Source organism: Pipistrellus hanaki (assembly GCF_964339955.1).
Source record: "Pipistrellus hanaki genome assembly, chromosome: 3".
Lineage (NCBI taxonomy): Eukaryota > Metazoa > Chordata > Mammalia > Chiroptera > Vespertilionidae > Pipistrellus > Pipistrellus hanaki.
In genome coordinates this window covers 121166194-121178589 of record NC_140505.1, presented here as the reverse complement: position 1 = coordinate 121178589, position 12396 = coordinate 121166194, and the positions used below count along the sequence as shown (strand labels likewise).

The window sequence follows — 12396 nt, the reverse complement described above, 5'->3', positions numbered from 1 at the left end:
CTTTGCCACTTTCCCTTCTCCTTTACCAATCTCCTATAAGCCTGGATGGAGGAGAAATAGAAAGAGATCATACATTAAATCTATCTGAAGAAGAATGGTCACCCTGTCAAGATTCTCACTATTTTATTTATTTATTTATTTTTTTTACCAAACACAACAAGTTATAATTTTTAAATGCATGTAGTTTAAAACAGAAAAGTAGTAATAAAAATGCCAGATAAGCCCTAGCTGGTTTAGCTAGGTGGACAGAGCATTGGCCTGCAGACTGAAGGGTCCCAGGTTCGATTCCAGTCAAGGGCACATGCCTGGGTTATGGGCTTGATTCCCAGTGTGGTATGTGCAGGAGGCAGCCAATCAATGATTCTCTCTCATTATTGATTTTTTTTTCTCTCTCTCCCATTCCCTTCCTCTCTGAAATCAATAAAAAAATAAATAAAATAAAAATAAATGCCAGATACTGTAGCCTAGGAATGTTTAATCTTAGTCACTAAAAATGACTGTTTAAAGATACTATATGAAATCTGAGGTAAAAATTTCATAGTTATTGTATTTGAATTAAGAACCTAAGGTATCTAAGTTTATATTAGAAATAAGTACTTTTCACATGGTTTTAATGTTTAGAAATAACTATGAGTATTACTAAAATGTTTATTTCTGAAACATGAAATTCAACTTTGATTTTCATTTGGGATTTTTCCATATGTGTGTCACTTGTGAAATTTTTTAAGTTAAAAAAAGTTAAGCAGTTACTAGATTGGAAAAAACATGTTAAAGTATGGTTTTCAGATTCTTCATATTTTAAGTTGACCTCTAGGTTTACTTATGAAACCAAGAGAAACTATTGTAAATTAAGAAAAGTACTTAGTAATAAATATTAGTTATGTACATTTACATTCTTTCCAGAGAGGCAATAAGCATTCTGCAGAAACAAAATTGTTGCCCTTAGTTTTAAAATTTCTTTGGAGGAAAATTATTGTTCTATAAGCAAATTTCAAACTTAACCTTTTAATTTATTCTATAGTCCCATTTTATTAAGTGTCTAGTATATGTTATAGTTTTGATTGTGGTTAAGTAGAGACATGTTTTTGGATCAATATTTAGGATGCAACTATAAATAGGTAAATCTGTTTAGAAATATATTAATTTATTGTCTAATTAATTTGAGTGATTATTTAATTACTTTAAGTGTAATAGTTAGTAAACATTTAATAAATATCTATTAAACACAAACTATAGCCAAAGCCGGTTTGGCTCAGTGGTAGAGCGTCGGTCTGCGGACTGAGAGGTCCCAGGTTCAATTCCGGTCAGGGGCATGTACATTGGTTGCGGGCACATCCTCGGTAGGGGGTGTGCAGGAGGCAGCCGGTCAATGTTTCTCTCTCATCGACGTTTCTAGCTCTCTGTCTCTCTCCCTTCCTCTCTGTAAAAAAATCAATAAAAAAATATATTTTAAAAAAAATAAACACAAACTATAATAAAATTATTTAAAATTAGCCACCAAAATCATAAAATGAGTATATAAGCATGTATATGTGTTACATAGACACATAGGTACTTATGCTTTTAATAAAGTATGTGCATAGCTTCATGCTTAAAACATGAATTTATAGGGAAACATCTTCTCTTGGCTAAATTAGCAATAAGGTAAGCAATGGAAAGTGAATAAGAGAGTATAGAAGGAGAGAAAATGATCATCAAATTTGGGGCACAAATACCTGTTTATGTAGTAGATATTGGACATGCAATAATTAGAACTTTACAGAAAGGACTGGGAAGTCATTGCGGAAGAGGTGTCTGATACAGACAATAAAAAGAGTGTGTTTTTTTTTTTGTTTTGTTTTTTGTCTTATAAGGTAGTTCCATAGTTAGACATTCCTACTGTTATGCTCCATTGAATGAGTCTGCTGATAATACAGGTAACTCCTGGGGCTTAAATCACTCCTATGGAGTTTGCTATGAAATATTCGAGCTATTTCTCTGATTCCAGGCAAATGGACAACTGCATCCAGGGAAGAAACTACTTACTCTGGAATATGAACACCCCTTTGTTGTCTAGTTGGGTACTTGTGATGGAGGATGAAAAAATGAGGTGTGAAGGGAAGGTTTTCAAGCTGGATGAATTCTTTTCTTTTTAAAGTTACATATTAGAAATACCATCTCTGTGTGTTATTTTCTGCTTTGTTGCAGAATGTTTAATAGAAATATCTGTGGGTACGTAAATATATTAATTTAAACTACACTGTCATGGGAATGGAGTTGAAAACATTTGCACATAATCTTAGTTTACTTTTAACTCTTAAAGAAAATTTATGAGAACGTGTAGACATTCTGGGAAAGATTGATTGGATTGGATTTCACCTTTTCCAAAGGACAGTAATTATTTTATGAATAAAACACAGAGAATAGATGAATAGTTAGGAATAATGATGATCTCAAATGACACCAGCAGTTAATGTTTTTGTTTGGTTTTTGTTTTCTGATGCTGCTGTCTTTGGAAGTTATAAAATGTTAGCATAGGCTAACAAGGCGTACGATGTGCAAGATCAAGATAGGGTGTAACTAATACAGGCTCAGGTAAGAGGCTGCCATGCATTACTAATGAGAGACTCAGCCAAACGGTTGCCTGAAATCTCGAAAGCTTCAGATCTTGTATGTAGTTAGAAAGACCGGAATGCCTTTATGAATTACTTTTTTGCTAAGCTATATTTATAAGAATTTGACCACTCTACAAATACATAACCTTCTAAGATGCCATCATAGAAAAGAACAACAATCTGGTTACATTTTAGGGAGAAAGTCTACACTGAAATGAACATTGTGAGAAAACTCAATTTAATGATACCTTGGAGTATATTCTTGCTTCATATACTGCTGTTTTCATTGCAAGGTAAGAACTCATATAAAATTTTTACCTTATTTCATTGTATTTTAGTCTTTGTTGCAGCTGTTAGGAATAGTTGGTCCTTATACCATAAAGCACTTACTTTGAAGTAATGACAGTGAACAGATCATTCTTTTGAAAAATTTTAATAATATAGATAATTTGAGACTTCTGTGTTTTTGTCTTTTTTTAATGTTAAACCATGATTTTAATATGTTATGCAACTGTACTGAAAGAAGCTCTGATTCTAACTTTTAACTTCTGAAAAGTGATTTAAAAATATTTGTCTCTGTAATTTAATCACTTAAAATTTTATAACTAAAGAGAAATTGAGTACTGAAATTTTCTTTATACCAGTAGACTGAAGAATGGGTAAACAAATGTTTTAAGAAAGACTTTAACATTTGGTGCTAAAATTTGATTTTTGGTTATTGTATAGCAATCTTATTTATAAATTCATTTTTATAAAAATATTTTATGGGGAAAGCACTTATTTACCCCCCAATATATTTGTTAATTTCTAATTCCTAAAAGAGCTGTATATTTTGGACCTTGTAGGAGAAGAGGAAGAAATTACTAAGTATAAAAGACTAGTGAGGTCAAAGAAGCTATTTTCTAATCCTAGTAAGTGGCTGAAGCTCCTCGGACAAAATGTCACAGAGAGTCGAGATGAGGAGTGGACTTTGGAGATAAATGTGTCTAACATCATTATTTTGTGATATGTATGGTTGCATGCTGGAGTTTGCCATTTGCTAAGTGGTAGGGCCAAGACTAAAACTTGGATCTCTGGACTCCAAGTCTCATGCTTGTCCTAGTGTTATGTCTCTGCATAAATCTAGGTGCATTACTCCTTCGTTCTGGATTATTAGTCACTCTGGTGTCTCAGGGAATTTGCTGGTTAAAATCTTTCAGAAAATGCAAAATACATTAGAGCTATACTCATTCTGAGTTTTAGAATCCAGTTTAAAATTATCTGCTTAATAATCAGAACATGTGACCAAGATATTTGTAATATATATATTTGATTATTTCTTTATTTTCCTCTAGCAGGATATATTTGTGCATCATCCATCCTGACGGAAACATCAAAGTGAGTATTTCTTGTTCTTTATGTCCTCTGAAACATAAAGCAAGTAAGAATAAGCAATAACTATATCTGCTTTAAAAAATAAAGAAAATATTTTACAAAATAAGGGCATTATATGTAGTTCTTTAAAACATTTCCACAAATTGAAAATTATCAAGTATTCAGTTGCTTATTTATGAAGCATTTTTTTTCACTTTTATTTTAATGAGAGAGGAGTTCTTGGAGGTATCCAAAGACTGTAGATACTAAAGAGACATTACTTTCAATTCAAAGTTTTATAAAGAAGTTATACTCAGTAATTACCCATTTTATATTATTATCATCAATGTACATTGCTGATTACAAATGTGCTGTATCTTAACATAGAGTTAAACACCTTTTAATGGTTAAAAAGAATAAAATTGAGCCGGCTGGCATGGCTCAGCATTGACCTATGAACCAGGAGGTCATGGTTTGATTCCTGGTGAGGGCACATGCCCAGGTTGTGGGCTCTATCCCTAGTAAGGGACATGCAGGAGGCAGCTGATCAATGATTCTCTCTCATCACTGATGTTTCTATCTCTCTCTCCCTTCCTCTCTGAAATCAATAAAAATATATTTTAAAAAAGTAATGAAATTGATCTGACACTAAATAATGAAAATCATTCTTTGGATTAAACTGATTTGCTTAATGAAAAGCAGAATTCTGTTCCCCATTGAATTTGGTAAATCTCAGTTTGATGTGCTTACCCACTTTAATGCTATCCTCTCTTTATGACATGGTAAAGGAGTAAATATTAGGTGTGATAAAAGTGAACATGCTCTTGGCAAATACTTATCTCACCAGTTTTATAAAGTCATGTGGTGAAAATAGCATGCATGCTGGTGCTAAAATACTACACTATTTTGTTTATTTCTCTATCTTGAAGTTCCTTCCTAAAATTCGTTTAGATCAGAGGCAGGAGAGATTTGGGGACACTCCTCCAAATTTTGTAAAATGAGACAGCACCACCACCCAAATCTAACCCCTCCCAAATGGGGAGGGGGATCTTTTAAATGTTAGGCTAAGAAAGACCTCTTTGATACCGTGATGGAAATCAGGAGGAAAACACCAGCCCTCTCTTGGGAAAGGCTTGTTCAGGTTGCCTTGGGGCCTTTGACTATACAAGTTCTTTTTGTTTTCTTCCAGAAACGGATTTAATGAAAATCGACAGAAAAGAGCTCTTTTAGCAGCGCAGGTAGGTTATGCCTCCGATGGAGAGAGAGGCAGAGAAACAATCCATTCTGCTTTGGGACTCTGCTGTCACTTCAACAATGAGACCGTTGTGGAAGGGAATAAAATGCTAAAAACAAGACAGGAGGGAGGAGGAAGAGGCAAAGTAACTTCTCTACTGCCTTTCTGCTGCCCCTCCAATTCATGCTTAGTTCACATTTATTTGTGTACTTGCTGTTCACCTCCGTTTCCTGCTGAGAGGCTCATAGCATTTGTGGGAGATTCAATCTCATCTACTTGCCAGAAAATTTTAATGGGTTTAAAAATTAAGCCCCCAAATCAGGACAATGGCAACAGAACAAACACAAGCAAATGGAGCCAAGAAAGGTGTAAATGATTGCAGTTAAATACTGCAAAGGTCATCAGACATGTCCCTGACAAACTGCTTTTGTATAAATTTAAGTTATGGGCACTCTGAAGAGTTCTTTTTTTTATTTTTTTTGTTTTTTGTTTTTTTTTTTTTAGGAGTGGGATAGCACTGAACTTGAGGATGTCTTTTTGCCTTAACCTTTTTATATAAAGGATATTGGATAATATAATTGCAATATCTTCAAACTATGGTTGGAATGTTCAAATGAGTGTTGTTTTTTTTGTTTTTTTTAAATTTTCTCTATAAAAGATGGATGGCAAAAGAAAGAATCCTAACTTAAAGGCATTTCTTTGGAAAGTAATATGATTTGAGTATTTAGATAGCAAACAGCACATACATGTATATTCAAGGATGCTTTTGTCAAATGCTGAAATGCAATATATTTCTGGTAAATGCTTACATTTAAAAAATTTTTGGTGTTAATTAAAAAGAATTAAAGAGATTTGATAGCTGTTGTGACAATTTAGAAGACAGAACTAATTTATTTTAATCGAGTGATAGGTGTGCTGAAATGGGCAAAGGATTATATATGAAATGGAACTATTTTATTTTTTCCTATAAAGAGTGTTTGGTGTACTTAAATACTTATGTAAATTATATGTACATGTTTGCCAGTAGAGAAAATTAACCACAAAAAGACATCATCTTGACTCAGTAGAAAATCCAATTTTTGAGAAACACTGAATTCTATTGAACCCACTAGAGTGAAGAACCTTGAGACATATCCTACAGTTGTCACATGAAGTGACCTATTATTGGGATTACATAGTGTGGGAAAAAGTAGGTTTATAGATGTGAGTATGTGAAACACAGTTTATTCTTGTAGTATTATTTATTAATTATTACATTATTTTCCATATAAACAACTGTAAAACTACTTTTGTACCACCCTTATTATTGTTCTTATAAATGTCTTAGAATTTGTATAATTTACTCCAAAGTAGTTACGTTAATACCCCCTTTTTGTTAATATGTTAGGAACTCATCTTGTTTTGATTTCTCTTTTAGAGAGAAAAGAATAAGACACTTGCCTTTTTATCTCCTGAAACTAAAGCACACACATCAGGATTATTTGAACACATTTTATTTTATTTTTTATTTTATTTCATTTTTGGGGGACACATTTTAAAAGAATAAATGTTAAAGAAAAACAATGAAGTCATAATCATGTGTTGCACTGTTCAGGACTGAAATTTCATCTAAGTGCGTTCTTCTCTCCAGATTCATTCCCCTGCTCTAGGAAGACAGAACACTGATGGATAGATATCTGTGCCAGTAAGAATTCAGAGATATGTTGTCAGTGAGATGAACAATGAGCATAGAAAGGGTAGGCAGGCTTCCCTCAATGGTGTATTTGTGTGCTGCAGAGATTTCTCATTGAAAGCCTGCATTTCTCTGTGCTTCTCAGCCTCCGGTGGAGATGTAATCAGCAAGGAGGAAGAATGGCCTATTCTTTGTTATCACTTATGTGAATACATGCACCCACTGCTTGTATTTTTTCTTTTCTTTTTGCATTACATTTAAAAATTCTCCTGAAAGCAGGGGCTGAGATCTAGACTCAAGTGCAGGTAATTTATTTAGGGTGTGCACAGTCGGGGAGAGAGAAAAACAAGAATAGGGAGGCAGAAAATCCAATACAGCTATGTTAATAAGGGGCTTTTTGCTTTAGGCATCTAGGGCTCAGTCTTACTGGGGACTCTCTGAAGGGCTGTGTAGAATGTGTTGTAGGGCTGTTTCTCCAATGGATGGGGAAAGCTGGGATACTTGTTCACCAGCTCCTTTTCCTCCTTGAATAAGGGCAGCTGCCTGGGGGCCTTGAATCATCCCCGGGAAGGCACTTTCTGTGGTCTGTCTTACTGGTGGTCTATTTCCTCTGAAGGAAATAGAAAGAACCTGGTGTTTGAAGTTGGAGGGTCTCAATATGCACAGAAACCCAGGCGCAGATGAAGTGGGATGAGAGGATTCAGGGAGGGGCATCCACAGAATCTTTCAGAGACATAGTTCTAAACAGCCTTGGGAGGCAGGTCGTTCCCATTCAATAACGTCTATTTTCAGTTTAGTTGGTTTTTGTTGATGACATACAAGAGATCATACTAAAGATAAACATGAACAGCAGTACTTTTTATGTAGAAACTCATCGTTTCTACAGTGGAGGCCTGTAAAGAATTCATTTCTGTGTAACTCGCTCATTGAATCTGAGATATCACCAATTTTTTGCCATTAGAAACCAAAGTGCTCCCAATTATAAATATAAAATATCATTCTGAGTTCAGATCTGTTAAAAAAATGAAAATGATGTGTCATGTCCTACCACTGTTGAAATATTATAGTCTGACACATGGGATGCTGTGGTCATTAGGCTGCTGTAATAGCCAGGAGGCTGGTATTGTAGGTAGTCATACCTAGTCATGCTAGGTAGTGAGAGGATAGGGAGCAAAAAAACGAGTTACATATTCCTGCCTTAGCCTAGTGCTGTCCAGTGTATTCAGTTTTTGTCTAATAATAAAAATACGTAACATGTTTAGAACCCTTATTATGTGCCTGGCACTATTCTGGGTACTTTACTTATCCCATCTCGTTTAATCCTCACAATTCTGTGAGGCAGTTGCTGCAGTTCCATTTTATAGGTTGGGAAATGGAGGCCAAGAATGTTAAATAATTTATTCAAGGATATAAGCCTGTATGAGGCAGAGTTGAAGTCACTGTTCACTGTTAGTGAGCATCAGAGATAATTAGCTCAAGCCAAAGAAGATTTTGGTGCCCAGTAATATTGGTGGTTATGCTAGAGTTAGGCAGCTGGAAAAAAATGAGACTGAAGAGAGACCATAACTTTCTGTCTTGGAGATAATCAAGGTCACAGACTGTTGTGAGTCTGACTTGGTTTGAAGAGAGAGGCAAGGGCACAAAGGGGAGAATAAGTAGTGAGGATAAAACCCTGGAGGGATGAAAGCAGGAAGCAATGAACTTGGGACTGTGATGTGGGCCAAGGGGTTTAGAAAGGACTCTTAAAGTGGTAAGTGTGGGAGTTCTTCCTAGCAGGCATGGTTTGCCTGTTAAAAGAAAAAGTACTTGGTTGGAAAATGCCAAAATAAAACTTTACATGCAGGAAGGAGATGAGAGGCCTAGCTGGAATGGCTCAGAGTGCCAGCCTGTGGACTGGAGGGTCCCGGTTTCAATTCTGGTCTAGGGCACGTACCTCAGTTGCAGGCTCCCTGCCCTGGTTGGGGGCATGTGGGAAGCCACCAATCGATGTGTCTCTTTCACATCGGTGTTTCTATCTCTTCCTCTTCTTTCCACTCTCTCTAAAAATCAATGGGAAAATTATCCTCTGGTGAGGATTAAAAAAAACACACACAAAAGGAAGGAGATGAGAATATATTGACAAACGACTTTGTATCTAAATCACATTCCATATTACCCTTTCTTCTTATCCTTTACCCTTCAAGTTTTTCTAGCATCCTCTAGTTCTCAATTTCACAATTATGTGGCAGAATTTTGGAGTGTGTATTCTGTGAGCATAAAATTGCCATTGGAAAGGACAGTGCTGCAGACCATGTACTAAACTAGAGGCCCAATGCATGAAATTCGTGCAAGAGTAGGTCTTCCTTCCCCTGGCTGCCAGCACCCGCTTCCCTCTTGCACCTGGGATGTGGGCTTCCCTTGCAGCCCCAGCTTTGTCCAGAAGGACATCTGGTCTAATTAACATATTACATATAATATTTTGTTATTATAGATTGGCTTTGAGTTAAAATAAAAATCACTATTGATTAGTTTTAGTAACTCACAATTATTTGCTACTAATCCATATTGACCTCTAAAAGCATTAAGGTTTTATCTGAGTTGTTTAGATTAATATAAATCTCTCTTGCTAATTTTCTGTGTGCAAGGTACTATGGCAGAATCTTTACATAAATTGTTTTATTTATTGTTATGACAACACAAAATAGGTACTATTGTTCCCATTTTACAGACAAGTAAAGGAAGGCACTAAGAGGTTAGAAAACTTGTCTAAGAGTGAGTACTCTAATCCGGGTCTCTCTGATTCACTAATTCATGCTTTTAACTCTGCAATGCCTTGGGGACTATTAAAATACATTTCAACATTCTATGAACCTTCAAGTATTAGCTCTTTGGAGAATGGAGGTGACACTCTGCAGCCCCAGAAGCCTCTGTGGATGGTGCCTTCACAGATGGGTCTGCAGGCAGTGGGAACATCATTGTCAGTCCATTGGCCTCATGTATTTTCTCCAGACCCTTCTGCACTTGGGAGCATCAGAGAACTGCTACTTCTGCAGGAAGAGCAGTCAAGCAATCAGTTAATGCAAAAATAAAGACTCCAACCAGGCTCTTTTCCAAGGAGGGTAGGGAAGCAGGAGAGCTGAGGTCAGATAGGATGAAGAACATGTCAAAGTCATGTTGAGACAAAATCACGGCCTCACTGAGATTGCCTCAGTAACCCAAGAAAATAGAAAGTTAGTACCTTATAATCTCTGTATTTTTAGCTATTTTCCAATTTGCCTGTTTGGCTTGATTTAAATAATCTAATTCTCTTGAATTTTTATTTCTTTCTTTTCAAGTTTGAAGCAACATCTCCAAGATACTTCTTCCATGAAGCTATTAATTGGGGTGAGGGTAAAATAAAAGGTCAGTGCTACATGTATGTTTTTGTATTTGCTTTCTCCAAAAGACCCTTTTTTGGGTGATATAGTGGATCAACTCTTTATTATTTCTGTAGAATGCAAGAAGGAAATGGATCCAGGGTGGTAATAATACTTAGTGATAATTTAGGTTCACTTCTTTTTTGGAAACAAACAGGGTTAAACACCCAGACAAAGCTGATAACTATATGACCAGGACGGATATCCTTGGGCATCAGGAACTTATTTTCTAAAGCAATTACTTGTCTGTTGGTCCCTCTTTGACATCCTCTTTTTGCTTATCAATTTCCTGTTTCTGTTAAGCAGAAAGCTGAGAGTAGTTTGAAATTTAATTTGTTTTTTCTTGCATTTAAAATAACAAGACTTTCTGTTTTTGGCTTAATATTTGTTTTCAGAGAATAAATAGGGCTGTAAATATTTTTTGAAGGAAATACATTTGTTCACCTGAATTTTTTAGGCATTATTTGTTGTAAAAATGCAAGATGGTGATATAAGATAAAATTTAAATATAGTATTTCCCCTTAGGGAGAAAACCCTGCATTTAAGTTTATGAAAAATATTCCTTATCTATATTTATGATCAAAGTTGAAACAGTTCATTTTTCTTCAGTTAAGATATACTACTTATAGAGTTTGTGTTTAAGTGTAAAGAGAACCTTTAGATCCCTGGATCTTAAGGTGGAAGGAAAATAGGGTTTCCCAATTCTTGCCTTTGGCAAAACTGTGGGTCATTTCCTGCAGTTAGATAAGTGCTTTCATGACCTTGAAGTACTCCAGAAAGGCACAAGCTTTGGTAATGCTTTATAGTGACTTAAAGATGTCCTCTAGTTCTCTTTCTGTGTTACTTAAATCCTTGCTTGAGTTTTGCCAGCTGCCTCTTGTCTTCCCCTTTTTAGAGGAAAAATTTTCACCGATTCATTTGGATTTTTAAACTTGCTCAGGAGCTCCTAGTTTCTTGCTTTCTCTTTTCAACATAATCCTTTGGGGCGAGTTTTCTTTCCATGAAAGAAAGAAAATATTTTTGATGACAGCCAGCTGCAACTTTGGCTTCTCTCCCATTAAAATTAAATAAGGGCAGAAAAAAACGCATCACTTGTAATTAAGCCTGAGGATTAATACGTAAACTTCAAATTACATTTTTAATCATTCTCTTAAAAATGGGAGTTTTGTTTTGAGTTTTATACTTTGCCCCTTCCTTTGCGGTAATAAAAGGGCGTGATTCTTTAGCATAGCACTTGCTCCTGGGGAAGGACCCCACTGGACGTGCAGCGGGCGCCAAACTCCATCAAGGGAATCATCAGCCGCTTGTGTATTTCTGGATCTCATCATCTGGGGACAGGGATTCCTTACATGGGAACCTGACCTTTCAATGGCTTGGAGGAGGCTAACCTTTGCTCTCAGGGTAGTTGGAGATGTGAAAGCCTGTCTTTCTTGTTTCACAGCACACATAATGAAATGAGCTAGATAAAGCTTTGATGGGCTTAATTCTTTAGCTCATCAAGGCAAGATGCCCAGGGCTCTGTTTGAGCTAACAGTAATCGTGGTTACAGTTAGTCCAAGCTAAATCTTGACATATTATGTTTATAAGAACTGATGCATGCCAGGAGATAACTTATTTATTTTGTCCCTCAGGTTCTTGCCCTCATGAATGCCTTAACGGAGCTTTCTGTTCTAAGACTGGTACGTGTGACTGCCAAATATTTCAGGCACTTGGGACACGGTGCCAGATTGGTAAGTTTCAGAGATACTTATGAGAGAATTATGAGTTGCTGAAGAAGACATTAAGGCATAATTTGCTATATTAGGGTTCATCCATTGGGATTTGGACCCATCACATTGTATATTAACTTGAATGCTCACAATTCATTCCCAGCAATTTAGATACAACGTAAAAGAAAATAGATATGCCTGCTTTCTCTTCTAGTTTATCTCTACTGTTTCCTCAAGCAGTTTTTCCTACTCTAGATGACACTAGCCCATTAGAACTAGGCTCTCATTCATCTCCCTTTTGCTTGATAAATTAGGTTTATTATTTGGAGCCACACATTCTTTTTGACTTTGAGTTAATTGGACATTCTGTACATAATATAGAAATAATAGTGAGAGCTCTTCAAAGCAGAGGATTCTTTAAAAAATATTTTTAACCAGG

The 12396-nt window shown here is 35.7% G+C and overlaps 1 protein-coding gene across 1 annotated transcript in view; it reads left to right on the top strand.

Annotated features, from left to right (window-relative positions):
- Window positions 1–2808: 2808 nt before the first annotated feature.
- Window positions 2809–12396, top strand: part of OTOGL (otogelin like) — a gene marked incomplete at its 5' end in the record, with an annotated part of 144787 nt that continues 135199 nt past the window's right edge. The window contains 5 exons of the mRNA XM_084876944.1: window positions 2809–2887; window positions 3932–3971; window positions 5137–5185; window positions 10168–10234; window positions 11880–11978. Coding sequence (XP_084733070.1) covers window positions 2809–2887; window positions 3932–3971; window positions 5137–5185; window positions 10168–10234; window positions 11880–11978 — 334 coding nt within the window. The remainder of the gene's footprint in view (window positions 2888–3931; window positions 3972–5136; window positions 5186–10167; window positions 10235–11879; window positions 11979–12396) is intronic.